At 30.0% G+C, this 22016-nt stretch overlaps 1 protein-coding gene across 1 annotated transcript in view; it reads right to left on the bottom strand.

The window, feature by feature from the left end:
- The window catches only part of LOC123294293 (probable serine/threonine-protein kinase DDB_G0282963), a 121747-nt gene extending 117204 nt beyond the window's left edge, over window positions 1-4543 (bottom strand). Inside the window, exons 1-3 of the mRNA XM_044875425.1 lie at window positions 3436-4543; window positions 2245-3366; window positions 1012-2178 (exon numbers count right to left, since the gene is read on the bottom strand). Of these exons, the coding sequence (XP_044731360.1) occupies window positions 1012-2178; window positions 2245-3366; window positions 3436-4543 (3397 nt within the window). The remainder of the gene's footprint in view (window positions 1-1011; window positions 2179-2244; window positions 3367-3435) is intronic.
- Between the last annotated feature and the right edge of the window lie 17473 nt (window positions 4544-22016).

Raw genomic sequence — 22016 nt, 5'->3', positions numbered from 1 at the left:
TCTCAAATAAAATCATTTTATCTCTTAGTACATCTCATTTTATAATGTAAACTCAATTAAAATATTACAATTAATTTTTAATGGTCTGATGGCTAACAACCAAAGCACAATAACCTTGCCTATCATCATGATCTGATGTATTACGTAAGGTCAACCATACTCTTTGCCGCATATTCATTTTATGTTAATTAGAGCTAAACCAAATTTTTGAAAAACCTTCATTCAATTTTGTTAAATAAAATGAAACGCGTCTCTTTTTAAAGGAAAATAAATTCATTGTTCTTTTGGAAATTGGCGGAGAATATTATGTAATAATCTCTACTTTAAAGGAGCTTACCCCTAAAGCGTCCTAAAATGTACCGTCTTGAAGTTTGTGAACAAATAACCCTCATAATCCTCTTCATAAACAAGTGAAACAAACCATTGACTGAATTAATTGTTGAAATATAATTTACGCCTAATTTGCGCCCTCAAGGATAAACAGTGATGTTTACGAAAAAATGTTTCAAACAAAAGTTGTTTATTTTTTGATATTGAAAATTTTTTACATTTAAACTTTTGTTCTACCTCTAACGGTTTACAAGATGGATCCTACGGACCTAAAACTCAATTGACCTATGTTACTCATTTACGAACTCGACTTCACTTTTTACGTCCTAAGCACGCTATAAAAATTTCAGCTTGGCAGACAGACAGGCAGACAAACAATCGAAAATGGACTAATTAGATGATTTTATGAACACCTATGCCAACATTTTTTGGTATCATCAACGTTATTAGAAACTTGGGACTAAATTTAGTATACCTTGATATATTTCATATATACATGCTATAATGAGCAAAGAGTAACGTCAACCTTAAGAATACATTTAGAAGACTGCGTTCTACGAATTCTAATAGGGCTTCTAATAGGACTGGAATTATAATTAGGCTTTTGTTGATTTATTTCTTTTATTTTTTGTTGGTGCAAATGAACTATCTTGATAAATATGAAACAAAAACCAAACTTACCATCAGACATTTGTTGCTGTTGTTGCTGTTGCATTAAATTCTTTTGCTGTTGTTGCCTAAATTGTTGTTGTTGAGCGGCAGCCGCAGCAGCCGCTGCCATAACAGCTGCCGAGCTACAATCTCTACAAACGGCGCCACCTTGTGAAATTTGGGCAGCTGCTGCAACGGCACGTTGACGAGCAGCTAATTGTTGCAAAGCAATCAATTGTTGTTCACCTAAATCCATATCTTTATAGCCCTCCGGTGGACTTAGTGTTACCGCATCAACAAACTCCAACGGAGGTGCATATTTCGGACTTGGTGGTGTTTGTTCCGATGTAATAACACAACCACCATCCCCGTGACCAGCACTACCTTGTGATGAATAATCACTACTACTAGTCTCATAATTACAATTACAATTCGGTTCACAACATGTTAAACGCACCATTTCATGTTGATTACATGTACAGATACCATCGTCATCGTCTTCATCGTAATCACATTCTTCGCGAATTAAAATAATATAATCGGCTTCAAAGAATTCATTACGTTTCTCGTTAAACACAACACGATTACTCTTTTTATTATCACAATGATTACCACTACTGTTCGTTGAAGATGTCTTACTTTTTGGTTTCTTTAACAATGATTTTAAATTGTCATGATCAGGATTATGTCGTTTTACAACTGACACTGTTGAATTATTTGTATTCCGTTGTTGATCCCCACCGATTACATCACCATTGTTACCCATGGTTGCGTCGCCACGCATCGTTGATACCGTTCTTGTATCCACTACTACTTCAACTTCTTCTTCTTCTTCTTGTTCTTCAACTATATTCTCTTCGTCGTCTTCTTCAATTATACCTTCAGTATGATTATCATCATGATCCTCATTATCATTAAATTCATCATAGACTACATAAAATTCATTAAAATTATCAGTAAACTTAGCTATCTCATTAACATCAAATTCACATACAATATCATTATCATTTTGCTGTTTTATCAATGCTGATAATGTAGAATGATCATTATCATTATCAGTATGATAATTCGTTGTTGTTGATGATTGAAGTAACTTTTGTTCTAAACGTTTTAAACGTGCATGCCCATCAAATATTCCTTTATTTAAATTACGACTATTCAATAATAAATTATCAGCATTATCATTATCAGTATTATCTACGTTATTGTTATTATTATTATTATTATTATATAATTGATTTAATTGATTTGTTTCTAATGAACATTTAACAATTTCATTCTCAATATGATCAGCATATTTTTCAATTGCATCAAATAAACTTAATGTATTATCAGTAACATTATCAGTATTATCATTATGTTTTACTTGTGCATCAGTTGTTGTAGATGTACGACAAAGATCACTTTCACTTGATGTTGTTGTGATGATACTGTGGCTGTTTATCAGCCTTGAACTATTATTATTATGGCCTTCAGCATTATCATCACTTTTCTTTTCGTTCACAATATTTTTATTTAATTTTTCAAATATTAAACGACCATTCACAAAATTCCATACATATTTCTCATTATCATTATCACTTTTTTGTATTGATGATGATGATGATAAATCATTACTATTTACATTATCACATAATTGTTGATCACTATGAATTTTATTACAAAAAACTTGATCATTAAATTTTTCACTTAGCAAATTGAATTTATCACTAAGTAATTGAACATCAGCAGTAGAACTGTTTCCACCACTACCGTTTCCAGTAATTGTTGTTGTATGGTGGATGATTGTATGGTTGTTCTTGTCGACGTCGTTGTTGTCTATCGTTTGCGGCGCCTTCACGTCCGTCGCTATCGTCTTCGTTGTTGGTCGTCGTTGTGTATGTTGTTGAGACGACGCATCAAGCGCCTGTGCTGATGGTGCTGTATTTACTAGTGGGCTGGTATTATTATTCCCGATCGATGTTGTTTGCATCACCTCGTTATGTACATCGTCTGTATTCGGCGTCGACGCCACCGCTGTTGTTGAGCCTACCGTCACTGATGTTGTAGTAGTTGAATTATTATTCACCACAATTGACGAAGACGAACAGACCGTGGACGACGGTGGTAAAATTTGTTTTTGTTTTTCTACTGGTATTCTTTCATTTTCATTCTTCATCCAGACACTAGTGTCGTCGCTCAATATTGATTCACCAGGTCTTTCTGAAGATGATATTAATTCTTCGCACTTATTTAATGTTGTAATATTTTCTTTATCATCTGCTGACTGTAGTAGTGTGTCACTTGTGATGGTGGTATCAAATTGCGGTTGAACAAGTTTTTCTTCCACAGTTAACGAACACATACTTGGTTGCTTTGTTATACCAATTAACAATTCTAACGCATCTTTAATTTCATTTAAATAATTTGATGGAGATTTCTTAAAAATATTTTGTATATTTTCTAAACGTTTACGCATTTGATATTGTTTATGTTGATAGCCGCATTTATCACATGCATACATCACGTCATCTTCAAAGCAATGATTATTATTATTCGTAACGTTTTGCTGTGTACTGCTGTGTACTACATCAACTATTTTATTCAAATCCCCACTTTGTTTATGTTGTTGTTGTTTATTGTCCAGTAGAACTTCACCACACGTGTTTTGAATATAATTTTTTTCAGTTGCATTGTCCACTTCTCCATCAAGTTGGCTTGTATTACACCCACTATCGTTCTTCTTGTCAACAGACCCTATTTCCTGTTGTAAACAACAAGTATTGTTCATTTCATGCTTCATGAAATTATTTTCTGATTGTATTTGATTATCCTTAGGTGCGGCTTTACAACAACTACTATCAACCACGTCAATGTCGGTATTCTCTTTTTTATCGTTAAATTCACTAGGTGCTTCTAATATGATAGGTTCTTCATCATCATCCAGGCCATCGAACTCACTAACTGCAATTGGTGCAATTTCTTCAGGTGGACTTAACGAGTGATCTGAAGTTGTTGATAAATTCTTTATTGTTAATTCTAGGTCCTCAATTCGATTCTCATTTAAATATGTCAAAATATTTGGAACAATATTCTTAATTAATTCTTCATATTCAGTTTTTTGTTGGATATTACACTCGCATTGATTAATTAAGCTAATTTTATCTAACAGCTTCGACAAGGATTGCTTTAAAACGTCAATTCGATTAATGAATAAGTTCTCTTCATCATTTTCAAGGGATGATATTTCATCGCTTACGATAGTTTTAGTTTCATCATCTAAGTTATCGTCATCTTTAATCGAATACGTCGAATTATGTATAATTGTTTTTAAATTACTCTTTTCTGAGATTTCAAAATCATCTTCTTCGTCAATACGATCTAAATTATGACAGTAAATCTCTTCACCAGAATCACCATCACCGCTTTCTCGTGTCCAAGTATCCATACTTCGATAGACATTATTACCATAACTTATATTATGTAATTCATCTTCATCGGTACTGCTACTATCAATCCATTCAAGTGCTGATATATCACCAACATTTAAATTATTATTATTCAATTGTTTTGAATTCTGCATTATAAAGAATGGTAATAAAAGATTATATTATTATCTATGAAAACTATAGCTATCTATCTTTATTCAACTCATTATAGATTTTAAAAAAAGTCTGACATTTTTTTTTAGAATAACTTTATTTGCTATGGTTTCATTACATGATTTAAATCGTGTGTGTAGTTAGTTCATTGATACTCGATACTCTCTCACTCCATTGGCGTATATGGTTCGTTGTATACACCGTATTTGGTTTAATGATTAGAGTAGTTCAATTACTTTTTAATTCCAATATTGTTTGTTTTTTTATGTCAATTTTTTTTCTCTGTGTGTTTTTTTTGTTGCTGTACAAATTGAAAACGTGTGTACTATATATTTAATTTAGTAAGCCGTTATCTATAACAAACAAGAAAATTGAATTAATTATTTTTGACATAAATAAAATTAGGTGATGTTTTTTTTATATACAGGTTGGGTTATTTAAATCTTGTTTTGTAGTTAGTTAACTATTAAAAAATAACTTCAACAAAAATTTGCAGAGTTTAATGGAAGACTTTATGATGTATCAGTTTGAACCTGGATCTTCGGACTTTCCTTTAATAGCCAGTTTAGATCCTAAACGGTAAGAGATAGAAAAACACTTTAGATTAGAAAGTTGATTCTCATTAAGAAAACTAAGATTTTTCATCTTTACAATTTTTTTCGAAAATAGTTAGCTTTTGCTTTAACCAAAATTTGTCAAGAAAAATATAGGGTATTCGCACGTGTCCATGACTTTGACCTACGTATTTTCTTTCGAATAAATGCAATAATGACATATTTTTAAGGTGTTTGTTTCCCTAGAGTATTGTAAAAAAGTTTTGGTTTATTGCACGGTATAAACATACATACATATAAATGAAATACATGCCTTGTAATCAAATAATGTGTTATTTTTAGCTTTACAATACCACGCAGCTACAAAAATATACATTGTGTGCAAGGGCTGCTTGTATGATAATATAGATATCTCTCTTCGATCGTCAATACTCTAACTATAATCGTCTCTGTTCATCAAATGATGGATCTTCGATGAACTATGAGATTGTCTAAATATTTTAGATAGTTTTTTATCACACTCTCTAGATTTTTTTGATATAGAAATATTCAATTGAAAAGGATAATCCATATGATACATCATTTTTCCAGCCAACTTTGGACGATAAAATAATAATCAAAAGCCCGATGACCTTGGAATTTTTTGTGATTTTTGGAAACTTTGTAATTCAAAAAATGTATTTATAAAGTTTTATTGACATCCCTAGCATTATTCAATATTAAAGCAACCAAGAGAGGTCCAATCTATGTCAGAACATGATGTCCCCCATCAAGCTCTACAAAGTTTTTTAAGATATTTTTTGATTGCTTAGCTAAAAAATAAGCAATTATCCATTATAGATTAAAATGACCCACTCTGTACACATTATAGCAGTTTTTGTTTGACTTGTGAAATTTTAATATAAAGTTTTTTTTTTTTTTATTAACCTTATTATAAATGTTAAATGTTTGTGAGTCGAAATTGATTAGAATGAAAAGTTGAGATGAAAAAACCGTCTGAACATTGATAGGTCAAAGGCCGGAGATAATAAATCTAAAATGGACTTAATATAGAATCTAGACAAATGTATTTCTTTTGGTCAGAATATAATCGTTAAGAGATTGAGTTACGTGTTCTTTTTATCTTGTGGTTTAGAAGATGTAGTTCAATTATTACATTGTACAATCTTCATGAGACGGGTTCTTCAGTCTAGTGCTTGAACACTACATGAAAAGCGATTAAGTAGTGAACTAAGATAGGATATTAAGCTTTTCTTTGACAATTCTTATTAGCTTCCATGAAAGGAAATAAAACTAGATCTTTTAAATCAAAATATATTAACGTTAAAATTTTCACCACAACTTTTCTTTATTTATTAAAAATTCACAAAATAATTCAAACACAATTACATTCTCTACATTAGCTTAAAGTTTAGAACTTTACGAAAGCTTTTGTTACATTTAATAATATACTACATAAGTTTAGTTACGAACTAAATGCTTGACTACCCACTTCTGAGAATAACATGAATCCTATTTTAGTGTGTTAATAGTTAGTAAAAACAAAATATTCCAGTTTAGAAAAAAAAATGTAGTACCCTAACTACTTGTAAAATGAATGTAGCAGGATGTATATAGCGCATGCAATATGTAAATATTGAGAATTATATTTTAAAACAGATTTATTTTATAAAATTGTAAAGCTGACAATACACTAGAGATTTGTCAGCAATACACTGGATACTAATGAAAGTTGTACTATTTTAACCAATTGGAGTAATATTTATTATCTATCTACCGAAGACCTTATTCCAGTCGAATAATATCAAGTTGATTTTGTCTGATGGTTTTAATACCCTGAAGATGCAACAGTTTTTAATCATTTTTGAATGTTTTTTCTCTATAAACAGACATAATAATAGTTAAAGTCGGTTCGAAAGTTTTCAATATTTTTTTCGAAATTAAATTAAAATTGTCCTAATTTTAAGTAACTTTCGTGTCTGTATGTATGTATGTATGTTACGCAATCACGCCTAAGCTACCGGACCGATTAATAGGAAATTTGTTGGAGAGATCTAGAGCCTGAGATAGAACAAAGGCTACTTTTTAATGCGAAAAAGAGGCTGTTGGAAAGGGTGTGCTAAAAAAATTAAAAAGTTCTGCATTAATCAAGGTCAAATTTTGACACGATATTCAACCAGCTTCAAGGATTGTTTTACTCATTTTTAACTTTTACCGGGAAGAAAGGTGGGACTTGACAGTGGGGATGAACAATCGAATATTTTCAAATATACCCGAGTGAGGTATCACAAAAAAGACCATGAAAGACCGAGACCCATGAAGAGGGGGGAGTGAAAGTGTGGATGAAGGATAAAATAATTTCAAATATACCCACTCAAGTTTGATATCAAATAAAAGGGCATGGATGTGAACATAAAAAACTGTAAGTTACATGAAAGTCACTTCTGACGTTTAAAATTCTTTGATCGAGGGTATGAACTAGGCCACAACCTACAAGATATATGCCTTCAAAATATAGGTGAAGGTACTAAGTACTTATCCAATTTTAAAAATCATTTAATGTATAGGAAGCTTCATTCCCAGCGAGTAAGTGACGACGTATGAAGTGTAGGTTATAACATAATAATCTTTATATTCAAAATTGAAGTTGTCCAGCGAAGCGGATAGTTCACAGCTAGTTTATTAATAAGGAAAGAGAATTTTTAAGGTTTGATCTGCTAAGCATCTCTTATTACACGAAAACTATTCCAATACGAACAGGCATTAATCTTACAAAAATCCTTCGCCGAATAAAAAACTCAAAAATGTTTCAACCAATATTTATCGTATCGATTTTATTATATTCTCGAAACTAGAAAATTGAATGTGTTCATTGAACTTATATATATATTTTATGTCTGAGGGCATAATATTAAATATAAAGTTTTATCTTGATAAACATATGTTCTTCATAGTATTATAACTAACCTTACATTACATATGCGTTTTCTGTTGGATATTGTAGAAACAGTTTACGACTGAACGAATTAATTTATTTACGGTGATTCATACCTACTATGTATACACAATTTATTACTATAATATGTATCGCTAAATTGTAAAAATTTGTCTCCTTCCTAGTCGCCATGTAAATAGTTTTTATATAAATTCAAATAATCCTGACAATTTCTACACACAATCATATCGATACCTCCCACATCTAAGTGTTTTTGTATTGGTGAAATAATTTGATAAATGCCTATCCAATTAAATCAATTTACAATCAATTTTTTATGATAGTTCCCTCTATATTCTAAAGTGACACCTACTAATTTAATGAATTTGATAGGACTGTGAATTCATAAATCTTTCTATTTTTACCATAACCACATCTCCCGAATCAAGCCTCAGATCGAAATTTGGTAGAAAGCTTTTCTATTTGTCTTGATAAGCTTAATTTACTGGTATAATTTGCTGCTATCAATAACAGAACACCGTGTATAGTATCCCTTCTTACATAAGGCATATTGCGATATTTGTATACATATTATATTCGATTTCAATACAATATTAAAAGCATGAGTAATTTCTTGTATCGATATTGTAATAATAGTAAATACATAATATGACGAAGCACGTGCAATACCATCTACGGATCATATAACATACTATAATTTCAAAGGTTTTATTTATGAATGATATATCGCGGTTAATCGGAATCAATAAATGAATCTGATATCATTCAACGTTGTCTCCTTAAACAGGATGTGCAATATTTAAATCTAAGTATAGTATTCTTTTAAATTTCAAATATGGCATTTCAATCCTTATCGATTCAATTGAATTTTTTATGTTTGTTGCAATTTCAAAGACATCTCTTTACTGAATTGACATTGCCTTTTGTTATTTTTCTAATAACTTTGAAATTTTAATATTCTGTCTGTATTATATCGACTTCGCCAAACAAAAAATACTCAGTTCCTTCAATTTCTTGCGAAGAACTTTAAAAAATAGATCCTTTTAATTCTTACGAAAACCAGAATTTCTCGAAACAATAACAATACTAGAACCAATATTCATACAAAATGAGTTAGCAAGTATTTGTGGAGTTCTTTTTGAGTATTTCATCTGTTCTTTTCCATTCCCCGGAATATGTTACCCTTCGTTAGAAGCCCACGAACCATTCCACTCTTCGAAAAGAATATACAAGCAGTACTAAAATCGCACGTAAGAGAATTAGAAGATTTCTTCCCCTTCTTTAATAGCTGCATAACTATTACTGCTTTTAATCTGCCTGTGAGCCGTTTCCTAGAGTAAACATATTTATAAAAACTTCAAACATGCTAAAAGTACACTGTCTATATGCAGAATGCACTGTCCAAACGTCTTACACCTATCCCAACGCATATCGAAGCTTCAACACATGTATATAATATCTCAGACTTAGATTCATTGCTTAACGCATGTATTCTGTCATACTCGTGATGTTTATATGCCTAAATGTAAATCGAACTAGTGGTATATATTTGATTGTAATATAATACAACATACACTAACCTATCAGAAAATAAAGTGTATTTTAATGAATATTATCGAACAAAAATAATAAATGCTACCATTTCTACGAAATTCGTTTTCAAAATTATAAATTAGCATAATTTCGTAGAATTCGATTGATATACAATAGAGTCTAGCCGTTACATGTTATAGCTATAATGTAGGGCAGCTACATGGAACTTATACCTATATATATTACACATCTGCATTATATTCATAGATTTTGTACAAAAAAAACAGAAACCTTTTAATTAAATATAAAATTTGGTATCTATCCTGTGTCCTGGAAGCATTATATGCATACGAATTGAATTATACAGCCTCCATATAGAAAATAGAGAATGTGTGCGATTTGCAGGAAATAATTTTCAATTTATAATAAAAGCAGGATATGATTGACGAACAGGCTTGCCTACTCGCTACAAGTCAATAAATGATCTTAGTAGACATCAAATTCCAATATGTTTCCTGATATTTACAACCATATTATTTGTGATGGAAGAACTTTGTAAACGTCTTAAGTATTAAGAAATACATCTTAAATAATGACAGATTTTTTATGTCCGTCAGACATACGATCGAAAAGACGCAGAATCCTTTTTGATATCTTTATTTACGAGATAATTTTGAACTGCATTATGTTCTGCCCATGAATACGCTGATTGTTGGATGTTCAAAACAATTGCATGTTCTTTTTTTGAAAATAGAATATAAATTTTGCATTTTCCTCAAACAGGATCATTAAAACTTTCTTTTCTTCATACTTCTTCTAAATATACATGTTATCACCTTTTTATTATAAAGACCTTATACCAAGTACTCTTCTCAAATGAAACGCTAATAGTGAGTCATTCGTGCGACGATCGCATTGCTGTATCTAACAGAGTCGCATGTTTCTCATGCTTTATAGTAATTGTACTCTTAATCGATATTTATTTAGTACACAATTAATTTCATATTAACTTATCTAAGATTCTCAGAAGTAATAAATATCTGGAAACTATTAGCTTCATTAGCGGAAACATTATTTTATTATGCACAGTTCCAGATATAAATAAACATCTGTCTGATTTACAGAGGATTCCATTAATAGCGTTACTTTCTCCACAAATTGCTTTGAAAACTATACTGTTTCTTTTTGTAAAGCCTTAGAAATCTTCTTTGCTCTGTCTTTAATCATCGTTTCACTAACCGGAACGTTTTTGTTACGAAGTTGCTTGATCCATGTAAGCAAATACTGTTCAAGTTCAGGATATTCTGATAAGCGTACATGTTTTATTTTTCTTTGTCCTTTTGAATTTAATTTTATCTTTATTCTAAATTATTATAGAAAGAGTAGATTTTGGCACATTCAATTCGACAGACTTCATCGCATGTCTTCCCACTTTCATAAGTGGATATTAACTTCAGTTTTTTACCGTGCAAATAACGATGTGAGACTTCGTTTTATTTTCTCAAAATTAGTTAAGTGCGGGGTTTGCAGGTAGAATAAGTAAGTAAACCAACAAAACGATGTTTTCTCAGTTCTCAGTTACATAGGTTAATGCATATAAAATTCACTCGCTGTCTCAGTTATAAAGACGATAAAACCGAAAGAACGAATTTCAGATATAGAGTTTTGCTTCGTCCCAATAACAGAGGTAATTCCGTGCCAAAGTGTTGGGACCTTAGCAGGAGTTCCAGTTATGATTGTTTCTCACTTATCCAGGTCCCATACTTAACCAAGTTTCACTCTATATTCACTTTTATTTAATGAGGAATTAAATGAATTCCTAGGATAAAACCATATGCCCAAACCCTTAACCAATTAAAGCCTCCAATTTTAGTAACTAAAAGAAATTAAAAAGTTAGTACTTGATTAATTTTCGGATTAAACACAGGAGATATTTACAATTAATTTCAGTAAAGTATTAAGAAGATTATTATTTATTTATAGTGTTTACAAAATTACCTAAATGCACTAATTGTTTACACTTCATTTGTAAGCCAAAGACACTATTCAACATAAAAACTAATAACTTCTAACACAAGAAAATGATCACATTTATACATATAGAGAATTCACAACTGTGACACAAATGAAAACACAATATAATTGTTCCAGGAAAATCATTTCCACTTTATTCAAACATAAATAGTAAATTCTTTGAAATTCACTATCATATATTTGTTAGAAAAACACTATATTTTTTTTATCTTTTTCAAAAAATATATACTTTTGTCTCAATACGTCCTTTTTTTCACTTTTCTTCGTATTATCTCAAACATTTTTTTTGTTTTAATATAAAATTCATTTCACACAGTCAGATAACATTTATTAAATCTTCATACTTGAATAATTTTATTACCACATCCTTTTTCTTATGAATAGCCTTCCTTTTAATTTGTTGCATTCTATTACGTATCATATTTCTGTAGATCTTTTTTTATTTATTCTTTCTTCATAAAAAATCTCAAATCACTTTCATTTATATGCACATTTTAATTAAAAAGACACTTCCCACATAAAACTAATGACCATTCAATTTAGAATAAATAGACATGTTTATTAACTCAAACGGATTATAAACACTAGTTGATTTCTTTTAACTCAAATGTACTATAATACGCATAAGTTAATAGTTGTTCACCTACATCTAACTTAACTTTTGTTTATTATTAATTTTTTCAAAAAAGAAGAAAAAAATGAACAATAATTTTTTAATTTAAATCAAAATTTACTTCAATCACTTCTTCAATTAATGACAATTCTTTTTAAGACTTTTAAAACAAGTTATGACATTTTGTTTTTAATTTAAAAACGAAGTATTGTAATACTTTCACTACACGACTGACATATGAGACTCACGTCTGAACACAGCCACGTTCAACCAAGAACTATTTTGTTTTTTCAATGTATACACACTGTATAAAGTATTTTATTCTAGTAAAGTTTTAAGAGAAAATACTATTATAAAAAAAGAACAGCAAAAACAGCACATGATGCCATTTAAAAAGTGTGACAGTTTACTACTCAAGTAAGTAAATAATATTATTCTAAAAGATTTTTGCCTATGTACACACAGCAAGCAGAGTTGTATGTATCAGTTAGGCATTTAAAGTGATATTTTATTAAGGTAGTATGGGTAAAATATAAAAATAAACTTAGGAAAGTTAGCCTTTTATTGTCGCCCTATTAGCTCAGTTGGTTAAGGAGTAACCAATAGACCTTTTCATCGATTTGCTTTTGTTTCGGACAGTTGTCAAAAAACTATTCAACCTAAGAAAGTTAATTATATTTTATATTTTTCAAGCAGCGCTTTTTGACAAGGAGAGAAGATATAAGATATGTCTTTAATGGATTGAAAACAGTCCGAAACAAAAAAGAATCATTTTGTAAATGAAAAGCCCTATTCCGTCCGCGGTATGCTTAGGGGAGCGGGTTCGATTCCCCCCATCGCAACAAAATTAATATAATTAATAGTTGTGATGGGATGGTATGTGCATGAAGGAGGTGCACTCAGCCTCTGAAATTGAGGAGCTGATAAATGAAATTATCAGCGGAAAGGTGGTAAAACAAATATGGTATCACAATGGTCTCTATTACCTAAGTGTGTCCTTCGTGAACAGCCAATATAACCTAGCCTAACCTAGCTTTTTCTTATATCAAAGATAAGCATTGCTAAATAATGTTTTATTCAAGTTTGAGGATGCCTTATCGACTTTTTTAATGAAATATTGAAAATCGTACTTGACTCAATGGGATCACGTGCGTTATTCTTTATACAAGACCAAAATTCTCATATTTTCAAAAACCTGTATTCACATAATAATGCACCAAAAAAAGCTTAAAGTTATATTTAAAAAAAGTACATGTTATCGATCATTATCAAAAAATATTAACGATTAATCATAATTCACACTGAAAATTTCCGTATTTTTCATTATGAGTATGATAACTTTAAAAATCATTAACAGAAGTCGTTGACATCAATTGACAAGTTTAATTAATATATCACAAAAAATTATTTTTATAAAATAGACAATCGACTCAGAAAATTTTAAAGAACCATAACTCGGCGCTTTAAACCGTTGTAACGTTGCCAAATCTATTATTGTCATTATTCTAGAGTATAATATGTCGATAATATAGGAATTATAACTACAAAAACCAATCAAATGAATGGCTAAAATACTATTTACTTTTTTTGTAATTTAATTTTATGTATTATTGATTGTTATAAAATCACTTTAATTATTATGATAAATTATGGTAATGTGTGTATTAAATTTTGAAAAAAATAGATGGTCTCTTAACGACCCATACTACCTTAAAGTGATATTTTATTAAACGACCTAAATATTTATTTACTACTCATATATGAGATCTGTTGTTTGTAAGTGAGTAGATGGTGGGCTGTCTTAACTTTAGGTCAAGCAATTTTATTAAAGGTAGTTGATCTATCAGTAATGGTTTCTCCAATGGACATTCATAAACGTATTATTATTAATAATTCTTTTCGTTGTTTAAATTCATACATGTTCGTTTGTTTATTGTTATTTAAAAAATATATATATATAACAATGTACCTTTGATTTGTAAACAATTCAATTGTGGTGTATTCTCGATGAATAAATTTAGTTATTATGATTATTATGAAAGACGTTGCATTGTATATTTCATTGTTATGACTTGTAAGCATATATTATTAAAAAGGTGTGATAAAAACAATAATTTGATATCAAATATTTATAATCGAATGTACCGTTAATCAGGGCCGTAACTCAGGGCCGTAACAGAAATAGAGGTGCAAAACAAAACGTATGTTTTATACGTAAAACAAAAAGTTTGTAAAGAATCATGTAAAAGACGCTCATAAATTTAGATATAGTCATAGAGTTGCAAAATTCGATGTTTTTGATAACACAGCTTCTTTGATACCAGTTTTTCACTAGCTATCACTTATGTGCTTAATTCCGGGACCAGGACCCCACATTCTTGAAACCTATTAGAACTAGGTTAATTTTGATCACAAATTTGAAAAGTATCACTCAAATTTAGGAGGAATGCATACTTGGTTTATTAAAATTGGTTAAAATTTGGATGTAATAAAGCAAAATTAAATATTTTGAATTCTGATGACGTCACAAAGTATAAAAATTCGATTTTTTTGATAACACAGGCAAATTTAATCCGATCGAATTGGAATTTTTTTTGAAACCTACTAATTTTGGGTCATTCTTTTCGGCTGTGATTTCAATTTTTTCCTAGCTACCACTTATGTGATGAATTCCGGGACCAGGACTCCACATTCTTGAAACCTATTAGAACTAGGTTAATTTTGATCACAAATTTGAAAAGTATGACCCAAATTTAGTAGGATTACATACTTAGTTTATCAAAATTGGTTAAAATTTGGATTAGATAGAGCAAAATTAAATTTTTTGGATTCTGATGACGTCACAAAGTATAAAAATTTGATTTTTTTGATTTCACGGCCAAATTTAACCCGATCATATTGGAATTTTTTTTGAAACCCACTAATTTTGGGTCATTCTTTTCAGCTGTGATGCCAGGTTTTCGCTATCTATCACTTATGTGCTTAATTCCGGGACCAGGATTCTACATTCTGGAAACCTATTAGAACTAGGTTAATTTTGAACACAAATTTGGAAAGTATGACCCAAATTTAGTAGGATTGCATACTTGGTTTATCAAAATTGGATAAAATTTGGTTGTAAGAGAGCAAAATTAAATTTTGCTCTCTGATTTTTCTCATCAAAATATCAAAATATTAGAATTGAAAAAATATTAAAAAATTCTAAAATGAATTATATTGTTTTGCCTTGAGGTTAGATATATTTCATATATAAAATTTCTCTTCAAAACATGTTTTTTTTATTAAATTTATTGCAAAATAACTATTATTTTAAAGATTAAAATTTCTTTACTCATCATGTTTATACGAGCAGGTATGATAAAGAAAGCTACTTAAAATAATAGCAATTAGGTAGATGTTATTATATAGGTATTTATAAAATCAATATATTAACGTATAAAATATAATATAATAGAAATTTAATTCGTAGAAATGTAATTCAAATAAGAATCTTAAAGTATTATAACAAGGCATTAAAAATAATTTTACATGAACACATCCTCCTTAAATACCAGTTCGATTATGTACTAGTCGAAATGCATTTAGAGCGGCAGATTTTCCATAAGGCAAAGTATACACATGCTTATCGTCCTAGTGTAGTATATATTATATGCATGAAGAAGGTGTACTCAAGGCCATAACGAGGGTACATAGCGCCGGTGGCAAGTATTTAGATTGCGCCTTATATATATCGGGATCGGCTCTAATGATTTTGATGAAAATTCGTATACTGATAGTATTTAACATTAGAGTAAAGGCAAAATGATGGAGAGTTGCCATAATCATGTCATTTTACCTTAAAGAGTCTGTACATTTCAAGAATGTGGAGTCCTGGTCCCGGAATTAAGCACATAAGTGGTAGCTAGCGAAAAATTGACATCACAGCTGAAAAGAAATTAGCATTTCTCGGTCAATTTGGAAGCTAGAAAGTCGAAAAAAAACAAACATGCACAATTAAATCAGCTAGAACTTTTATTCGAACTTTTTAAACTTTCGAAACTGATTAAAACCTACAACAACCTCCCAAAGGGGGTTCAGCACCCCCTGGATGGCCAATTTATTAGTACGAAGCTTCTACAACCTAATAAACAACTATGGAAAATTTCAAAGATGCAAAACTTTTTTTCCTTTTCGATAATTAGTTTCATTGTACCATAGTAATTCGATTTAACGATAAATTACAAAATATTCAACCTTGTAAAGAACTGTGTGTTGTTATATATTATATTTGATATTCTATTTTTCAAATGTCGAACAAAGGCAATTCATCATCTGATATGATACTGGACTGGACTAATAAACTACATACATTCCATATTGGATATTTTTAGAATATTTTGTATATATAATTGAAAAGCGAAAATATAACAACGATTTGAAATAATAATAAACATTGGCGCTGTATGCTATAGCAAGCTAGCTGCCATAGGCGTACGTTTTAATATATATTTCGGAGGGTGCTCAACTAGTTCACTTGACTATTATAGAAATATATTTTAAAGAAATTATCTAGAATTGATTCGTATAAAATTTTGGACGTAATCTTAAAAATTATACAAACAGTTAAGATATTTCTAGCATGAATGAAAACTTGCCCACAGACTTGGCCTATTTTTTTTTAATACACTCGGAATAATATTAGCTGTGAGAACCTAAAGTTTCAGAATACCACGAAGACATGAAAGATGATAAATAGAAGGAAAAATGCCTCAGAAGAGTATAGAATTTTATCGATTAAAGATCGACATTGAAGTGCTATACCACCGAACCAATATCTTATCTCTATGACTAAGCTAAAGGCTAGTTATACGCTTATGGTGACTCCAACTATACACTATATTTGTTATCAAAAAGTTTATGTGTGAATTTTATGTATTTTGTATTTATAATATATCTCTATACATTATAAATGTGAAAGTAAGATTGTTTGGTGGTTTTTTTGTTTGTTTGTTTATGAAACTTTCATGCAAAAACTACTGAATGGATTTCATTGAAACTCTACAATAATATAGTTCATACATCAAAGTAAAACATCCCTGTATATTATTATAATTGCAAAAGTAAAGTTGATTTGATTGATTAAACCATAAATTAAAGATTAATGTAAAAATGATAAACGTAAAAATGGTAAAAATACAATTCATGGCCATCTGTTCTGATATACTCAATACACTCTGACTATTTTACACTGAAGGTGATTGTAAACCTACAGCATTGTAAAAAAAAAGTTTTGGTTTATTGCATGGTACATACATATAAACCATATACATAATTTGTAGTCAAGTAATGAGTTATTTTTAGCTTTACAATACCACACAAGTACAAAACTATATAATATATTGTGTACAAGTGATGTTTATAAATTTGATAATATAAATATCGCTCTTCAATTAGCAATACTCTAACTATAGTCGTCTCTGTTCATCAAATGAACATCTTCGAATTTTAATTATTAAATTAAAATTTTGTTTTTATATCATCGACAATCTTATATTTTTATGGTATTATTCTAAACTACAAGATTGTTTAAATATTTTAGATAGTTTTTTTATCACACTCTCTAGATTTTTTGATGTATAAATATCCAATTGAAAAGGATAACCTATATGATTCCTCATTTTTTTCAGCCAACTTTGAACGATAAAATAATAATAAAAAGCTCGATGACCAAGGAAATCTTGTGATTTTTGGAAACTTTGTTAATCAAAAAATGTATTTATAAAGTTTTATTGAAATCACTAGTATTATTCACTCTTCTTAATAAATTAAAAAATGTTTACCAGTGTAAAACAATCCCTATTCCTATTTCGAGTGATATGGAAGGGGGATAAGTGAGAGCAAAAGAGATGAATCTTTACTTTTAAATCCAATGAAGCAGACGATTATTAAGCTAGTCTAAAATAAATATCGTATCTATATAATAATAACATGAACTATTTTTAAATATGTTCGATGATTCTTAAATAGGTCATTGGATATGGGTAATAAATTTTTATTTGTTTCTGGTTGGTTATATATTGTTTATATTTATGTTATTATTACATAACACAATGCTAGGTACCTCTACTTACTACTAGATGTGTATGAAGTCATACAGAAAGTTATACCTTGTAAGCCATTTCTTTATTAAAGTTGCTGGTACCGAGAAAAATGGGAGCAGGTGGAAGAACATGTGTGGCATGATGGCGTTTTTACCATATTTACAACCTTTTAGTACGTACGTGCATTATTAATCACGTTTCGCTTTTATATTAAATAAAATATCTAATATCTAGTGCACATTAAATAATAGATTCATTCTAGAATTTTAATTGTTGGTATATCTTGAACTTGGACAGTTAGAATACTGTATTCCAGGCAGAGCTGGTGACCACCTCCAATTGGCCAATTTGAGGGATGATGTGATTAGTATCTGCACAGACAGTCAAGCAGCACTCAAAGCGCTATCAAGGAGACTAGAAACAGTCTAAACAATCTGGCGAGGCACAATAAAGTCAATATTGCCTGGATCCCCGGACACTCTGGTTGGAACGGTAATGAGAGAGCAGACAAGCTGGCCAAACTGGGAACCACCATAGCTCCCACTCAAGAAAAGCTTGCGAGGGTGCCATACCAAGAAGGTCTTAACAGATTAGGAGATAATCTGAAAAACCAACAAATAAAGGCATGGACCAGCTACGAGGAAGGGCGAATCGCCAAAAGCCTGTTGGGTAAAGGAAACTCGCTCGGTAACAGAGCCGAGGAGATCTTGAAACTAAACAGAGCTGATATTAGAGTCATCGTAGAGTTACTCACAGGGTACGATAACCTGAACAAGTTCCAACTTCAGATTAGAAAAAGACAATCTCCCGCGTGTGGCAGATGCGGAGAAAATTTAGAAGAAACATCGATCCATTTTCTCTGTTACTGCCTGGCGCTCATACAACAGCGAAGGAAATGATTTGGTCCGGCCATAGTCGAACCAGAAGCAATTAGGAAAAGCGTAGCGGGGATAGAGTACAAGGGTCTATTTGGCTAAGTGCTCTGAACCATTGCTTCGAGGCACGATGCTCGAGCATAGCCCGCTAACCACCATACACATTCCCCCATACCCATATCTTAAACTTGTATGAATCAATGCTCTTTCAATTGGCGTCGTAAGTTTTCGATGCTCTATCAATTGATCTATCCAGGGACCATTTTTAACCTTTTGGAGGTTTTGGAAACATAAGATTCATTAGTGAGCTATTTAAATAATTATTCAATGACATGGCTACATCGAATATCTTTTAATGTTCATTAAATCTAATTAAGAAAATCAATAAAAGCAACATAAACCTAACAGTTTATAAGTTTGGGCCTAGTAGAATAAAATGCGATATTTTTGGTAATAGATTTTATTGTCCCTACCATGACTACGCACACAACGATATTAATTAGGTGTGGTGAAAGGCGAATCAGTTTTATTCGATTCCTGACTTTGAGAATATACCTTTTATGATTGAAATAGATCAATACATATACACCACAAAAAATAAAAAGTGATAAATTAACTGGGAGTAAAAAATATCAAAATATTAAAAATTTCATCTATGTTTTATTCATCATCAACGACAAACAAAGTGATCCCAATAAATGTTCCCGTATTTTTGTTATTTTTTTAGTAATATTTATTAAAATTATTTTTGAAACCGATTCATTTTGGGTCTAATTTTTTGATAAATTTTATCGAATCTAATTGGGCTACGTTAATCAAAATATCAATTTAACATATTTGGTAACAACCTCAATTTCCAAAAAAAAAGAAAAATTTTTTTTTTTAAATACGCCCAATTTGAATACGCCCACTATATACTTGCACTAATTAAAGTCTTAGGTGTGAAAAAATTATCGAAACTAAGGGTCAATAAATCATTTAGTATGACATCAATTTTCATAGTGGAAATATTTATACTTATTTTCAATAATCAGCTTCAGGGTGCGTTATGCGTTAAATTTACCTTAAGGAGATATACAAATATTGAATAATACTAGAGATTTCAATAAAACTTTATAAAAACATTTTTTGATTAACAAAATTTACAAAAATCACAAAAAATTCCTAGTTCATCGGGCTTTTTATTATTATTTTATCGTTCAAAGTTGGCTATAAAATTGATGAATCATGTAGGTTATCCTTTTCAATTGGATATTTCTATATCAAAAAATCTAGAGAGTGTGATAAAAAGCTATCTAAAAGTATTTAGACAATCTTGTAGTTTATAATAATACCATAAAAATATAAGGTTGTCGATGATATAAAAACAAAAATTTTAATTTAATTATGATTTCATCAAGAATCCATCATTTGATGAACAAAGACGATTATAATTAGAGTAATGATGATTGAAGAGCGATATCTATATTATCAAATTTATAAACCTCACTTGCACACAATATATTATATATTTTTGACGTTTCGTGGTATTGTAAAGCTAAAAATAACTCATTACTTCACTACAAAGCATATATTTGGTTTATATGTATGTACATACCGTGCAATAAAACCAAAACGTTTTTACAATGCTTTTATTTTTATTTTCCGATACGGAATACTAAAAATTAACTCATTATTACAATCAGTCCGTTGTCAGTAGCTGTAAAGATTTAATATTTCTATTTAAAGTAACGGGAATAATAATTAAACGTTTTTTTTTTTTTTTTATGTTTTACATTTGTTTATTTCTTTAAATAATAGATAGTAATGTTTGTTATGATAGTAATCAAACAAAGTAAATAAATAGTTCCCATTATAAATTATCATCTATTTGTATATACATAGATAGATACATATGTATTTTAAACAGTATATACAATACGATAGTTTATCACATAGCTCTAAACCTGAAAATCAATATAGATACATGAAAAACCTGATTATATGATACTGGAACAAAGGTTTCTAATCTATCTGATAGTTAGTTGTTCGCTATAAAGAGAAATTATTAGAATAATTAATAAGTTGTTTATTATGGTCAAAGAGATCAAATGCTAAAGTGTAAGGTATAAATAAAACTGTGAGTGAAAGTCTTCCTGTAAGCTAAAAGATTGAATTATTGAATCAATCGACTTCTTGCCTGGAGTCGATTGATTCAATAAATCTTTGTATCTTTAAGAGAGCTGGTCTTGTTTTTGAGAGATTATTATTTGAGACGATTGAATTTCAAATATTTTTTCGTGTTGGGATAACTTTCGGGTTGCAACTGAGAAATATTGTGTTAATTAACGCAGGATGTACGCTAGTAAACCAAGCGAATTTCTGTCTGACAAATTAAAATTTCATTTTTTTTATAATAAAACTAAATAATATTAAAATGACAGGCAAACAAAGTAAACTTTTTTGAAGTTTTCTCATTAAAAAATCGTATAGAAATCGAGTAGAAATCTAGTGATCGAATGATCTTGTTACGTCTTTTGTATGTAATCTATCGTGCGCACTTTCCAATTTTTAGTATTGCGTGTGTATAACTTATATACTTGATGTTAAACATTTTACGTATAACATACGAAGCCTCTATTATTCGAAACTGACAATGACCTGACGGACACAGCACACAGTGTAGTTGTTACCACCGATACATAATGATTATATAGAACTAGTCACCCAATGGCTAATGTACATCGTACGTCTACGGATTTTTTCGGGTTACCAAATATAAATTATAATAGTACATAGTACGTATAACAGATAAAGCATCTATTGTTTT

The sequence above is a fragment of the Chrysoperla carnea genome, chromosome 2, assembly GCF_905475395.1.
Source record: "Chrysoperla carnea chromosome 2, inChrCarn1.1, whole genome shotgun sequence".
Taxonomy (NCBI): Eukaryota; Metazoa; Arthropoda; class Insecta; order Neuroptera; family Chrysopidae; genus Chrysoperla; species Chrysoperla carnea.
This window is presented reverse-complemented; position numbering and strand designations above follow the sequence as displayed.